At 37.6% G+C, this 16729-nt stretch overlaps 2 protein-coding genes across 2 annotated transcripts in view; one reads left to right on the forward strand and one right to left on the reverse strand.

Annotated features, from left to right (window-relative positions):
- The window catches only part of CLSTN2 (calsyntenin 2), a 486477-nt gene that overhangs the window by 55765 nt on the left and 413983 nt on the right, over positions 1–16729 (forward strand). The window lies entirely within an intron of this gene.
- NMNAT3 (nicotinamide nucleotide adenylyltransferase 3) overlaps positions 116–16729 on the reverse strand; it is a gene marked incomplete at its 5' end in the record, with an annotated part of 28239 nt that continues 11625 nt past the window's right edge. Inside the window, 3 exons of the mRNA XM_090147177.1 lie at positions 116–1227; positions 4380–4489; positions 7611–7794. Of these exons, the coding sequence (XP_090003303.1) occupies positions 803–1227; positions 4380–4489; positions 7611–7794 (719 nt within the window). The remainder of the gene's footprint in view (positions 1228–4379; positions 4490–7610; positions 7795–16729) is intronic.

Consider the following 16729-nt stretch of genomic DNA (forward strand, 5'->3'; position numbering starts at 1 on the left):
TCCTTTTATTTTGCATTGCTATACATCCAAAATGCAGCAAGAAAGCATTACATTTATCAATGGAAAACAACTACATTTTGATTTACCTCACAATGTGACCAAGAACATCAGTAACTTTCTTTTTTTTTTTTTTTACTGTTTAAAAAGTGGGCTAATGTTCCACAGTCCTCTAGGGCACGTGGTCAACAAGGCTCTGGAATAGGTAACATGCTATAGACTCCGGATCAGAGAAACAAAGAAATCCACTTCACATAGTGAGACAGAGACCGTCTTTCATTTGTAAATCAGGAGGCTTAAAACTGATATGAATGGTGCATTCATTTTCAAAATTAATATTTCAGCTTCTCCTATCTGCCAGAAAAAAAGCACTTGGAGCTTACCTTACACCCTTTAGAAACAGAAATTATTTGGGGTCCTAAGAAGTCAACATTTAGGAGTGTTTTTATTTTTAAGAAAAATAGGGAAGTTACTGTTCATTTCAATTTGCTGCTTCAGAACAATAGAACATCTCCATCCTTAAACTGTCCATAGGATTAAGGAATTCCAAATATGGAAAGTACTATGTTCAACCTTTAAATATTACTGAAGATTATTATTTATTGCTAAAACCTTATTTCTGTTTTTTTTGTATTCGACTGACAGCTGACTGTGCTGATTTTATGAAGCACTACAGCATGCAAAAAAAAAACCAAAAAAACCACAACACCATAAACTCAGGAAGTTTTGGGCTGATATTTTCCCCTTATCAAGAAGAAACATCTTTCAAGAGCTTCTCATGAAGAAAAAGCCACGTCCGTCCATTTCACAAACTATGGGACCTGTCATTTAGCGGGCTTACCGCTGTATTATGCAACTTCAGAGGCTGAAGCAAGTCACCTTCATTCTTCCGTTCACTTTCTTCTGTGTAGATATTATGGTAAGCAATGTAGGCTATGACAGAATCTGGTATGAGGTACTTTACACTTAATCCTCTGCACAAGGCGTAGCGTATCTGTGTTGAACTGATTTCATTCTGAATCCATTCTTTCACTAGAAAGATATTGTGCTGAAATTTCGTTAGAAGTTCTGATTCATTGATATACTGAGCAGGATCAGAGCCAGCACGGCTTATACAGACCAAACCAAACTTTTCTAAGATTTCTTGGATGTGCTCTTTCTTCCAGAGATTGGGTGTCTGAAACGTCTGTAGAAAATCAGCCCCACAGAGCAGCTTTAGTTCTGGTACAACTAGAAAGACAAAAAAAAAGAAATAAGGGATTTCTATACTTGCTCAGTTTTATTGGAAGATTAGGAACATTATACTTACAATTGTTTTAATATCAAATATTTATCTTTTACAACAATTTTCCTTCAAAAGGCTACAGGAATGATTTAGCTTGGGTTTTATGTGTCTGGTCACAATTAATTACCATACCTACTTCATCACTCAAAGCTGCACTAAAGGGAAACATGGTTCCTCTACTCAACCAATCTGAAAAGGGCAAGGAACAAACAAAATGTGAGAATGATTTTGGCACAAAAGACCAGGCAACAAGGGAAACTCCAAAATAATGTCCATACTTCCAATAGCTGATGAATGATCAGAAAATGATAGGATTCATACAACAGTAGATTCAATCCAATGTAGAAATTCAAAAGGAAAAGCTCTATATAAACTAGAAACTAAGAGATTTTAAGCTCTACAAAAAAAATTTCCACATCTGTGCCAACAAGAATGTGTCTTTGGCCCCTTAAGGACACTTTGCTAAGTAATGATTTGCAGCTTCCACAATCTGGGAAAAAAATCAAATAGCTGCTCTTCATTTCTTTTTAGAAAAGTACTATAGCCTTAATTTCAGGATATGGCATGTCTTAAATCAGGAAAAGTTTTGCTGTTTTCTCTTTATCAGCATAGCTCAATCAAGAATGGTGGGCAGTGTTGTACAGGGGAAAGGAGGATGTAAGTTGAAGTGGAAAAAATTCAAAGTATCCAGACTTAAGGAGCAAGGTCTAATGAAGGACAACTGCACTTGGATTGCACCAGGGAAAATCATTTGAAAGGTGACAGCAAAGCTGGCCATGTGAACCAAGACTTGAGGTGCAGAGAAATCAATATTAAATGAAAGAAAGACAGTTAACCATCTCTTGTAAGCAGGAAAATAAATATTGCATGCAAAGCTATACTTCATGAATCAAGGAGGAATAGCAAATCTTACCAGAGCAACATATGAAGAGCTAAGAGAAGCTTTTAACGAACAGTAGATATATTTATATATGAAGTCTATTCAAAGCAATTTGTAATACAGTGGTTTCATTTGAATTGCTTAGCCATTGCTTACACTACTTAGTATGCTACTTTTGAACAAAAACAAACACTGAACACTCAAGTGAAGATATGGACATCTAACACCTAATTCCTTAATAAGGCTATCCACATTCCATGCTCCCATAACAAAATTTTCAGAACAGAGGTGAAGCCTGAGCTCTCTGGGGACTTTTCCAGGGTACTGTAGGCACTACAGGCTATCACAGCATACAGGAATAACTAGAAGAAACTAGTTTTAGCTGTTTCTGATATTTAGAACTCAGATATTGAAAAATAAAATGAAAAAAAAATCCAAGTCCTCTCTATTTCATCTTTGTTCTGAATAGACAGCATCAATAAGTTACTCTAAATTTAAAAAGCCATCATAAATGTTCTATACATGTCCTTAATGAACCTTTTTATTTGCAATATATAATAAAATTACCTGATTTTTGTATGTGGAAAAAAAATCATGAGTCAGCACCATACAAGGGAATCGTGTAGTTCAGCAAGAAAACATTTAGTAGAAAAATAGTATGTCATGGAATTTTGCACCATCAAATTCAACCTGATCTTCGCAAAAGCTTCATTTATATAGGAGAATCTTTCTACAAACTCCAGAGAAAAGCCTGATTCAATAGATTTCATTGATCCCTCACATGGTGTTATAGGGCAGTTTTTGTGATGGAGGGAAACTGGGTGACAGTTGCTTGCCATTAGAAAGTCTGTGCTAACCAACACATTTTTGAGAAAGAAGAAACTCTACCCCATTCTGGAGTTTTCAGTGCTCCAGCCCATTGCATGCAACTAGAGAAAGTGGAGAAAATGTTCCATCCCTTTTCAGTGGTGTTTAATATAACCAAGCCCATATTGTGGCTCAGTCTGACAAAGCGCTGCAGGCAGAAAAGGAAAGAAGTAACAGGTTGCTGGACTTCTTTCTGTTCACACTAACAGATTGTTCTCTGGAAATAGCTGTCAGGTAGAATACAAATAGAAGAAAATCCAGGCACTGTGCTCTAGACAGGGAGATCTATTGCTTGCCAGTCCTTCTTTTCACCTAGCTTTTGCTGTCTTTTGCTGTACCTTTTGTTTTTGACTTTAGGAAAAAAAAACCAAAACAAACAAAAAACAAACAAACAAACAAACAAACTATGGTGATGACTGATTGATTCTAAATCAAGAAACGTAACAGGAAAGACAGACCAGTTTGAACTTTGTAGGTTTTTTTTTTTTTTAAACAGAAAATGCTACAAAACTCAAAAAGCTAAAGAAAATAATACCCAGAAATTTTACATAATGGAGAATCAAAATAGTCTTACGTACTTTTACAGTAATTTTCCTCAGTGTGGTAAGGAGAAAAAATGTGACTTGTGCTTGTCAACAATAATTCCATCAGGCAAGATTCAGCTGCTGCCTAAACACCACAGGCTTTCTCTCTTCCATCTCTAATGCTACAGCAGCCCATACTTTGAAAACTTAAATGTAACCACAAATAACAAATAGATTATTCAAGTCCAAGTGTTACAAGACTAAAGGAGTAGTTTAAAATATCAGAGATCCACCCATACTTTAAGTTAGGGAACCAGATAAAATAAGAAAGCCAAAGCTGACTTTACAGGATCTGTCACAAGTCTAATGTCAGCAAAGCCTTTCTATCTAGAAATGTAGTTAAGAAAACAAAAGAAATAAAATCAGTGCATTAGGATCACTGATATTACAGCCATATACTTAGTAAACTGTATAGGGATTATTTATAATTGTAATTGCTATATCAATGTTCTTTATTAATATACTCTATATTGCAAAACAGCAGGGTCACAGCATACATCTGACACAGCTAAAGAGATGCTTATAAAACCAAAACTTAATACAAACCCCAAATAAATCTTGTTGGGGAAGAGTTGTGGAAATCTCCTTATTGTGTGGCATTTACTACAAAGTAACAACACAAGCAGTCATGCTGGCATAGCTTGTTCTTGGCTGGTAGCCCCAACCACCCCAACCATTAGAACTTTCCAGCTACCACGTTAAATTTCAACATTCAGTTACATTGTTTTAACGCTAAACTACCTTGTGCTTACATTTATGAACCAACCTGAGCACTGAGAAGAAAGGAAATTCTCTGTAGATCTTTCTGTGGGCTGTTTGTTTTTCATGAATTCCTTCTTGGACTGGAGCAGTCTGACTGACTCATTGTAATGGTGCCTGCATGAAAAATAAAGGCTTCTGTGTGAGATAATCCTCTCAGAGATGCACAAAGCGATTACCTGGCACTTTCAGCTTCAAGAACACAGTCTGCTTTTATGCACTTCGGATTTGAATACAATTTGTTAAAAAAAATCACTATATTCATTCTACCATGAGATTAGTAGAAGTGTAGTTAAACTTCGCACAATCCATGAGCAATCTATGTAATGACATTCTGGTTTTCAGTTTGTTTTTGAAATTCTATCCTTATGGAAATTTTTATAGCAACACTGAATCTAAAAGACTGTGTAGGTTTTTGTTGAAAACACATTAAAATACTGCACTTAATTTATTAAATACAACTCCTCAGATACAGTGTTTCTGTAATGCATGCTCTTTAAAAGTGTTCAGAAGGAAATACTGTTCTCTCATCCTCTTCTCCACAAAAATACATTTCCTGAGTTTCAACCGTATGCTTTAAATTAATCACAATTCAAATAAACTCAAATTACACAGTTCTCTCATAAGATTTTTGCACACTTAGTATGCTTCTTAATTCACTGAATTCAGGTTCACAAGGATCCTTTCATTAGTTTCTCCAAGTTTCACGTACTTTACTCTTTGGCTGCTCCAAATCCTTGGTGTCCCTCTGTGTACTATCACCTTGTGGTAGTGGCTCCTTCTTACATTCTTAGGGTAAGCACCAATTTTATATCCATACATCTCCACTCTCTTCCTTCAAATCAGCATAGCTTTGCCCGTGTAAAACAGACCCTGGCTTGCACTGTCATAAGCCATGCTTATGTAATGCTCACATTAATTGGCACAGCCAAGGACTCATGTCTGCCTGGTATTTACACATCCAGAGTGACTGTGAGGTCTTACACAGCTGTATCACAGCAAAGCTTGTGGGCTATAGAGTACAGCTCTGTCCTTAACTCAGTCCAAATTCAGATGTGTACAAATACATATTAATTTTTGAATGCCCGGCCTAAGGAATTAATTTAGTGATTTTAAGTGTACACTCTTCAAATCACACTTGGAGCCACAGTAATAATTTGCATGAATGCCAAGAATATGCAGCTAGCCAGGCTGCATAATTATCTGCAGTCATTTTTGTTGCTCAGCCATTGGCTAAGGGAATTGAATAGACAAGGGGTGTGGGACATATGGCAGGAGACAGTAGGTAGCAGTAGCTTGGCCTGAGCCTTCCTACATTTCTATTTTTAATCCCGCCTTCGTGTAAACAGGCTGATGCTATGTATAGTCAAGTACACTAACTTCATATCATGGATTGACATTCTTGGGCCTCGATTCAAAACCAAGATTTTTTGGCAAAGAACTCACTGCAGGACTCACAGCACAAGCAATGCAAAATCTTAACTGCCAAAAGGTCTGTTCAGCAGGCGTTTCAAATGCTGAGGTGGGGAGGATTATGTTATTTGAAAGAGATATCAAAAAGGACAAGCCAATCTGTCAGTTTATCAAGCATTTTCTGAAGTCTGTATGAAGCTTTCAATTTCTATATAATTAAATCACAAGCACAACTCAGCAGAACTTGTTGGGCAAGACATACTATGAATTAATTTGGAATTTAAAAATGTCTATCTTTACTGCAATTACATTTACACTACAAGAGGAATGAGTGTAGTTCTTTGGATATTAAAAATAGGCTTTCTTGCCTAGGAATATTCAGCCATGGCAGCTCTATCATGCTACCTCTTTTTGTTTTAAGAAAAAAACAGCCTTGGGATAGCCTCCAAAATTTTCATGCTCACTTAAAGTAACAGGCAACTAATGACGCTTCCACAGGCGGGATACAGCTCTGGTGCTTCAAACTCTTTCGTGACAAAACTATTTGTTAGTCTCTGCAAAGTCCAAAGATCTTGATGGAATGTGACAATTTCATCACCTTCAGAAATAATACTGTAGGAAGAGGTCATTCATGACTACCTTTCAGGACACAAAGTTCTGCTGAAGTGTACAATTCAAAACACTGGTAACAGAAGGCATTTTAAGAAACTATAAAGTGTGACAGTAACAACGTAAGAGCCAATCACTTACCTGTGCCATTTCATTAATGTACTGCTTCCCTAATTAGAAAATCACAGAATGGATCAGGTTGGAAAAGACCTTGAAGATCATCGAGTCCAACCGCAACCTGACCATACTCCCCTAACTCTAACAACTGAACTTTGTCCCTGGAATAAGATACTGTTTCCAGTTAGAAAGTAAGGTAGAAAGTGTGGGCAGGAACGAGAACTTTATTTTTAATTTTTTTTTTTTTTAATTAACACTTCTTAAAGCACACTTGCTTTCCTGAAGAATGCTTTCTTGAAGTCTTTTACTTTCACAGTACCTGTAGACTTTCATAGTACACATGTTTCCAAAGGCAGTCAACAAAGGAGGTTTGTTTTTCTACCTTGCCCCATATTGCATGTGTTATCAAGATAAAGCTTACAGGGAAAAAAGTACCTTTCAAAGCAGGTTTCAGACAAATTCCTTCATTTTTCCTTCTAGCACAGTAACAGCAAACTCAGTCATTTTGAAGAGTTGGACTTGGGTTTAACATGACATTAGAGTTGATAAGAAATTTTAATCAAGTGTGAACAGATAACCTGTAGGTATAATATTGCCAAGACAGCTAACCTAGAATTAGATTTCTTAGTAGATCTGTTTGTAAACTCATGTAATTTTGGATTAAGATCTTTCTATTACCTAGTTAGAGAATTAAAAACTACAGAAGTAACATGAGAGCCAAGCACTCTGCATGCTGAACCCTTTCAATAACTGCAGTTTTGCAGGGCCCATTCTTGTCAAAGGCTTTCAACACAGCATCTACTGACTTAGACAGAAAAAGAGCAGTACTTGGGGGTATCACGCTGGTCTGGTCAAAGCCTATCTGCTTTGCTCTAGGAAATGAAAGACTCAAAATGGGGAAATAATGATTAGGACATCCCTTCTGAAGGAAAGTGACATGAATTTTTCACTGCCACCTCCTAAGAGGCGATACCATAAACAGACATGTTCTGCTTTGCTTGGATGTTTTATATGAGCAAATTCCATGCATTGATCTGACAGCCTGACAGATTTCTGGCAGTCAGTACATTCATAACAAAAGAAAAAACAGTTCAATTACCTTAACACTTTTACTGTCTCTGTCCAGGACTCTTGCTCAGTCTCCCATGGATCAACTCGAATCCAGTCAGATGTCTCCAGTGCTAGTTTGGCCATTGCTATCCGATGCCTCGCTGAAACCAAGCCTTTCTTTCTGTAGTCATCACTGACAGGAGACATTATGCCTTCAATCACTTGGTATCTTCCTTCCAGAAAGAAAAAAGAATAGTCATCACCTCATTCACAAGCATTTTGAAAATTTAGAACAGACGGAATATAAAGAGCTCATCTAGTGTAACCTCTTCTTAAAAGCATGGTTAACTTCAAAGTTATAGGAAGCCGTGAATAACCTGATTTAAGTCATGTTTCTAATAAGAAAACAGCAATTTAAAAGAATTGAAAAACAACCTGGCTGTTTCTCTGAGCTGCTCACAAGTACCACTGATGTGTTTATTCCAGACAAAAAAAAAAAAAAAAAAAAAAAAAGGAGAGATAAACATACAATTTTAAAGCAAGTAGAGACATTTATAATTTATGTTGCAAACTATCCAAATTGCTGGATAGAATGAGATTTCATACTGCAATAACTGTATCAGTACAGATTTAGACAGCCAGAATAATGGATGACTTAACTGACCAATGCTTCGTTCTTAAGTGCCTGCTGCTTGTTATTTATCAAAATCATTGTGCCTCTTCATAGCACTAAAGTAAGAATGATAGCATATTGTGATGTAATTAAGGCAAGTCAGACAAATAAGATGATTCAAATACAAAGGTGGGCTAGTGGGATTTAAGATTACTTAAAAATCTATTGTCCAAACATCAGCTGAGCTGACGTTAAACACCCCTTATATCTCACAGTGCTAATTAAATTTGAAAATATGCCTATATTTTTCCCACTATTCTAAAGTAGACATTCATACAAGCTCTTTGTTGCAATTTGCATTTCTGGGTTTCTCTCAGGAAACAAAACTAGAAAAATGTTAATAAATCAGTGAAATAAAGTACTGATAAGAGTTGCATCGTGAGAAGGGAAGAGGTGTTTCAAACAAACAGAAATGAAATGGAGGATTTCTAACATAACGCATACATTTTAAAGAACTACTATGCATATGGTACTCAAGTATCATTTTTTTTTTTAAATTCTGCTTCAGCAAAGAAACTCAGAATGCAGCAAGTTCCCTCTAATGCTCCATAATGAAAATGATTGCCCTGGACTCAATTTTTTACATTAGGACATGATAATTTAATATTTTTAAATTAAAAATTACAAATTTTTCTAAAATAGGGATACAATTTTCAAAAGAAGGGAGATGAAATTTAAAAAAGGACATTAAATTCCAATAGGATTTACAGGCCTATGAAACTGACAGCCTAACCCATCCTTTGTTTTAAAAACATTTTCAGTATAGGCAAAATGGTCAATAGAGTAAGGTAAAATTTCCCAGGAACATGCAAAGATGTGTACAGAATTAAATCAATCTCTTGACCTGAAACTGGAAATGTTTCCACTTGACATATAAATAATGATTATTATCTGATATATTGAAAAGATACAATGCTATAATAGATTCCAATTTAGAAAGGAAAGCAATTATGGTACTTCCATTAGGGTTTTTTTTCCTTATACAAGAAATTCATCTTCTACATTTCAGTTCCTCACTGGTCAGTTTCTACAGATATACATTGTTCCACTGTATTTTAAACATATATATTAAATGTAAAAATTAAAATTGCGTGGTCATGCTAGCTAATGAGCACAACTCTGCCATGTCCTTGAGATTTGTGAACATTTCAGTCTAAAGTTTGGCCTACAACTGGATAAATTGTACAGGGTGAAAGCCCTGAAGCTGTATCAGCTTGTTCTACACCAGAAATGAAACCAACGGAATGAGAAAAACGCAAGATTGCTAACACTTCAGGTACTGAAAATCAGGCAGTAAGAGTTTGAGGTGTTTGAAAATCCAGCTCTATATAAGCATAACACACGAGAATCTACAACCTAAAAATACAAGCATACAGCCCCAAATTACTGACTCTGGTAACGCGTGTCCTCTTCTGTAATTCAAGAGTTCACGTTCAAATGTGTGCTTGAATCTTGGCAGCACACAGAAAAGAAATCATTAAGTTCTGCCACCTTCTCGCTTGCCCCATAAATCATTCCAGAGAGTTTCAAATTTTTCCTGACTCAGAATTACCTTCATGTTGTACTTCTTTTGAATGCTATCAGTTGTATTCAATCGTGAGTTCTGTTTTATTGCCTGTTGTGATGTTTAATTAAAACCTATTGTTAAAGCTACACATTAATGAAAGTACAGTCATCCAGAGGGACCTGGACAGGCTAGAGAAGCAAGCCCATGAAAACCTAATGAGGGTCAACAAGGCCAAGTGCAAGGTGCTGCACTTGGGTTGGGGCAATCCCAAGTATTTATACAAACTGGGGGAAGATCTCCTTGAGAGCAGCCCTGTGGAAAAGGACTTAGGGGTCCTGGTGGGTGAGAAGCTGGACATGAGCCAGCAGTGTGCGCTTGCAGCCCGGAAGGCCAACTGTGTTCTGGGCTGCATTAAAAAAGGGCTGGCCAACAGGGAGAGGGAGGTGATTAACCCCCTCTACTAGGCTTTCGTGAAGCCCCATCTGGAGTACTGCATCCAGGCATGGGGCCCCAGCACAAGAAAGATGCAGAGCTCTTGGAGTGGGTCCAGAGGAGGGCCACTAAGATGATCAGAGGGCTGGAGCACCTCTCCTACGAGGAAAGGTTGAGGGAACTGGGCTCGTTTAGTTCAGAGAAGAGAAAGCTGCAGGGAGACCTCATTGTGTCCTTCCAGTACTTGAAGGGAGCACATAAACAGGAGGGGGAACGGCTGTTAACAAGGGTGGACAGTGACAGGACAAGGGGAATGGCCTTAAACTGAGACAGTGGAGGTTTAGGTTAGATATTAGCAGGAAGTTTTTCACTCAGAGGGTGGTGACACACTGGAACAGGTTGCCCAAGGAGGCTGTGGATGCCCCATCCCTGGAGGCATTCAAGGCCAGGCTGGATGTGGCTCTGGGCAACCTGAGCTGCTGGTTGGTGACCCTGTGCATAGCAGGGGGTTGAAACTAGGTGATCATTGTGGTCCTTTTCAACCCAGGCCATTCTATGAGAACAATTTGTTTCTCCTAGGGTTCAAGAACCTTAGTTCTTTGGGGTCTAGATGTCCCCATATATGCATACATACGTGTTTCACTGACAGTTTAAAGCAGGAACGCATGAAGACTTTAGATGATTATGCTGTATGCATTTGCTTTCTGAGCTTTAAAGGACTCTTGGTGTTTCTGTTGTTGTATTTAAGCAAACTTATTGTTTCCCATGCACAGTTTTACTGTTAGAAATTTTATCTTCTCTTTTAACAGGGTTTTACATGGCTAGAGTTTCTCTGCTAAATGGATATGGGTAAATTTATTTTTGAAGATGGACTATGAAACCATGTTATTATCCATCTTCCTCTCAGCATCATACAAAAATCCATGACAAGCTAGGAAGCTCTACAGCTCCATGGTGTTATCATATTCAGTGAGCAGGAATGACCCCATCACTCTTCTCCCTTTTGTCACCTCCAGAGCAGGCTGCAACAGGTCAGTCTTAGAGCATTGCTTTATCTCATTCCCAAAATGCTACTAAAGGCAGCACTGTTTTAGCATTAACAGCTTCTGTAAATTTCACTCCCTGCTGCACACTTCCTGCAAAATTTAGCCTCTTGCTTTTCTATAGCTAAGAATTAGACCAATCCAGTCTCATTAGTTACATCAAATTAACTGCCCCAAGTAAAGTCTTCAGGATAAGACTTCAAATTTACAGGACACCACTATAAACAGGCAGTACCAACATATAATAGTTACAAGGAATTCATGCTAACTTTACTGCGTGTAAGATTTTATGCTTTCATATGACTGAAAACAGCAGATGAATCATTTATTTTAATATCCCTCTTAAAACTGCAAAACTTTACAAATTTCGCTGATGTAGGCCTACATAAAATTATTATGGACTATTACTAATCTCATCTCTAGGCTGCAGTGAAACTCCTTATCATTCAGTTTACACTTTATAATAGGAAAAGAATAGGCTTGCTATTAGCGTTTGTGACACTGTTTAAACAACTCAAAACCTGGAAATAGACACATTTTCACTTCCTGCATACATAGATTTTGAAGACCATACAGATCTCAGCCTATTCTTAAGATGACAGATTTTCACTCATTACTTATCTAAGCATAAGCCAAACCAAACTCTCTGGGCCTGGCTTTTCTTCCCAATTCCCCCCTGCAGTCTGCCCCAGTTTCCTTAACAGCACTGAACTCAAGACTGACAACTGACTGGTATGGTCCACCAGTGTGAAGGGGAGAATTCAACCTCAGTGGGTGAAAGACTCAATGCTCTTGGTCACAGAGGTACGTAGGTATGTCTGGAAAATAGAGCAGCTGCGTGAAGCAGGAAAGCTCAGAAAAACCATACATTCAGATTCAACCAACTTAAAAAAAATGTCTCACCCAGCAGAATATCCTAGGTCATTCTACTCAATTCTACTTGAGAAATATAGTTTTACAATGGCTTGTATAAAATTAATGGCATGATAATTCGTACTGTAAATTCCCCTGGACTGAGGTTAACCACTCCTAGTTTTCAATAGTAAGAGGGTTCTTCAAGTCCGTTAAGAGATCAATGGAGACTGATCAGAAGTAATATGAACAATTGTCTGTTACAAAAATGTGCAGTCCCACATCATGCTTCTGAAGGTTGGCCCAGGAAATTAGTATTTTCTCTGCTTCATTAGGCCTACATTACCCACATATCTAAGAACAAAATGAGTGTGATAAGCAGTTTGAATTTTACCACAGTATTTACACAACATTAAATACATAAAGCAAATCACTGATTAAGGCCTGCTTTGTGACAAAAATGGCAGCTATTTCAAAATGCAGTAGAATGATGTAAAAACTTAGTATCAAGGATCAACAGTCTCACATTGAAGCCATCTAAAAATGCAACAATACCTCACATCAAAGATTAAATTTCTTTACTAAAAACCAGACATTTGCATTCCAGAATATGATTAATTGGATTATTTAATTTCTTTAATCTACCTTCTGTGAGTACACACACATTAAAATCACATAATACAATTCTGTATCAAAGTAATAGGAATGGTTTTCCTTGAAATCACAAGAGATAGCAGTTATCCTCCCAGAACTCTGACTGTTAAACATCAGGAAAACACAATAAAAAGCTTTCTAATTTTCCCATTAAAATCAAAATATTAGCTTTACTTATAGATTACAATTAACTGGGGAGGGATGTCTAACATCTTTGTTCTGATGCCACAAAGCACAGGAAAATGAAAAGAAAGCACTAAACTAGATACAAGAAACCCCATATATGACTTTTTCAAAACTGTTTACAGATAAACATCAAAAGGATATAATCCTATGCTTACCTTCCCTTCACATGTATGTAGATATTGCCAAGCATGAAAAAAGAAAAGAAAATAGCAAGACTTTTTACTTTGTTCAGTAACCTTCTATGAAGAGAATTCAATGGAAGGAAAATCAAAGGGGTAAGCAATTTAGCTGTCATTGCACTGAAAGTCAAAGTAAACAACAAATACATCAGAACAATAACAGACAATCTTCTGTGATAGCTCTTCATAGGATGGATGGCTTTACCTTCACCACTTCAAAGTGCTTAAAGATGCATTCACTGAAATAGATGAGGTGTGCAAAGATTGTAGTGACAGATGCCACAGGAGTAACTAGACAGACATATATCATATCCACCTGGCTGTGTGAACAACAGAGTCTGAAGATGCAGATTCACCCCTATAGTTGGACGGCTGCTCTCAAACACTGAAGCTTCAGTTACTTCTCCTGGAGGAGAATTCCTTGGGATTACAATGATCAGTCCTTAAACAAATGCTGTGCATCACACCTAAAATAAGCATTTTATTTCAAGACCTCAAAATACCACTTAGAGTTCACTGAATTTGGACAAGAAAAAAAAGGAACGGCAGCCTCTAGGCAGCTTCACAAATAACTGTTTCCTCCAGAAAGGAAACAGAAAACTAATACTGTGTATATTAATGCAGGATTGCGAGTCTGCACACAGGATACCCTATCCTGAAATCTTTCATTCATGCTGCCTTTTGCCATTTAATGTAACTGGGAAGAAATGGTTCTTTTCAGAGAATACTAGGACTTCAACCCCAAACATAGGGCATAACCTGAATATCATGGCAAGCAGGGGATGCCCACCTCTTATTTCACTGCATTTTAGAATAAGACACCCAAACTTCTGGAACAGAAGGATGCTTACAAAAGCATTTCTTAAATTCAGAAAAAGATTAAGAGCTAAACTACGTGCATCAAAAAGGACTCGGAAAACTGAGTTTTTTGTACTAAGAATGTTGTCTTTAGAGATGTGAGATATCTTTAAATGTCTTCAGGTTTATACTTCAGTTGCTTTGATTTGCACCTCTGCATGGTGCAAAAATAGCACACAGAAGGAATTAAAGCTAAGCCACACATACATCTCTCCATACAGCCTTCTAGGACAGACCCTAGCACAGTTAAACCAGTACCTGCCACTCTATTTAAGAGAGCAATTGGTATAAGCCTTATAATGAAAAGGAAAAAAAAATCAAATATTTGTTTCCTTTCATTCAAGTGCAATGAATTCTAAGGTTTATTAATATCAATTGCATGTGGAACAAGTAATGACTGCAGATCTGATCCTATTCCAATCATATCTGTGATGTTATACACACCACCCAAACAGCAGGATCAAAGCCTTTTTTGTATTGTTTTGAAGTTCTGGTTATCAGAATCATTGCAGGAAAACAGCAGGAATGCATAGACTTTGACTTGCTGCTGTTTTAATCTGACCTCATCCCTTTCTTATCAGTCCATTTCAACAAGATGCAACCCTTGAACAGCAGAAACTTCTGAATTCCCAAGACTGATTAGTAACTAATCACTCCTCAGATTTCTCAGTTATACTGTCCAGAACTGCACCTGACAACCAATGTCTCACATCTTCATAAGATAGTGTTACAGTTGGAAAGATTAACATGGTGGAAGGGCAATACAGGTGTGGAACGACAAAGGGACTAGCACAGATAGGATGGCATTTCAAAGGAAAAAGTAAAGGTGCTCACTCATCTGAAGATCTAGGCTCAAAGGAAGGACTCCATAAGGGAAGGATCTCCAACCAGATATCCTTCCCTAGTGGCGGTCAGCCCTTAAATGGATCTAAGAGAGGTGCAGCCAGGCTCCATCTCTTCCTGTCTCACAGGTGAACTGCCTTCACCTGTGCTCCCATGGCTGACCAGTTCCTTTCCCCAGGTGTTCAATCAGTGGTTCAGGCCATGACTCAACAGTTACTATACAGTAACTCATTTTCCTTCACCTCTCCCTTGCACCTGTGTTGTCAGAGCCAGAAATATCTTTCCTTCCCCTTTTTTGGCCTGCATACTTTTTGGTGTTATCTGGAAACTTGGTGATGACTGGCAATACTTAGCAGACAAGGCTCTAAAAACACCTTACACAGGTTGATGTTTGTACTTTGCACTTTATGGTCAAATATGAGACACACCCTCAAAGAAAAAAGCATCGTACAGTAGGTATTAACAGACTGCAAAGGTATTTATCAGAGCCAGTGTAACTTTCAAAAAAAATGGTAAAACAAAGGATTGAATCTCAGAAAAGTTTAGCTGTGTGTGAGGATGTGTGAAGAATCAAACTGATATGACTAGAGATAAAATTCAGATAAAAGTAAAGATAATCAGTTACTTGTAGACATGTCTCTTGTATTTAGAAGGTGGCATTACAAGATTTGTTGACTGGCATTAGCAAAAAAAAGAATTATTTGACATGCAGCAATGAAACTGCAGGTGCTTCTTAAAGTATCGAAAACCTCAGTGAAGTATCCTACTTATTTTTTCATACATCCTTACTCTTAGATCAGACAGCATTTGAAACTGAAATGACAGGCAAAAAGCTGGCAGGCAGAATTACTGGAGATGTCAGTCAGGATGCATATTGGGCTAGTCATGTCATTCATAACAGGAAAACTTGATTGTGAACTCAACTGCAGCCAAAATATTGCATAGGTCATCAATTTTGCTTGACTAGCAGCTGAGCAGAAGTTGCTGAGAAGAGGCACCATCAGCAGGCAGTGTTATCAAGGCTGGGCATCACCTCCTCACAGTAGCTGATCTCACACTCAGGTAGCTACTTTTTCCAGGCGTTCAGTGTGTCTGTTAGCTACAACACACATTGCTGTGACTGAAGGATGTCAGTACAAACATGGCAGATCACTACCTCACTTCAACCAGTAAGCTCATCTCTAGAAATATATAACCACTGTCTTCCAGCCCCACTATCAGCCCGCAGTCTGCAACTAGTGCTACTGCTCAGCAAACAAGCTCCAATTTCTCCTCCTTATCCCAGAATCACTGCAGGAGCAGAAACACATTAGAAACAATGAAAAAAGGATTAATGAATGTTCCAGGTTGGAATGGTTCTACTACAACACAGGTATCCAAAATAGCTCATTTTCACAGCATGTTGCAAACCTATTGCTTGAGCTGTGGTTTTAGGCATAGAGCAAGAAAAATATACACATCTATGTGTACATACATATATACACATATAAAACACATTTTTAGTTACTTCAAATAAAGCTGCCTCAACTTGAGATAGGTAAAGCTCCCACAAGCTGATCAAGGATTCTTGCTTTGCATACACAATGGGCTAAACATTCGTAAAATAAAGTGACTACACTGTAGGCAACCAAAAAAATAATTTTCCTTTTCTTCACTGTAAGGAGTACTTATATCAATAAGTCCCTGCACACTGAACTAAGAAGTCAAAATGCAAGTCATACTCTACACAGAACTAAGGAGTGATGATACTGAGTTGCAGTGTGAGACACAAATTTCATTTCAGCATTTCAAAACTTCATTTTTAATATGGCTTTCACTGGACTTGTTCAAATAAACTGCTGTAAGTAAGGGGTGGAGCCTAGTTACAGAGACCCTGACACAGACTGAGGAATGCACTGCAATTCAGGATAGCCTTTCTGTCAAGGTAAAGAAATGAGTTGT

This window comes from Phasianus colchicus, chromosome 10 (assembly GCF_987193195.1).
Source record: "Phasianus colchicus chromosome 10, bPhaCol1.hap1.1, whole genome shotgun sequence".
Classification (NCBI taxonomy): Eukaryota; Metazoa; Chordata; class Aves; order Galliformes; family Phasianidae; genus Phasianus; species Phasianus colchicus.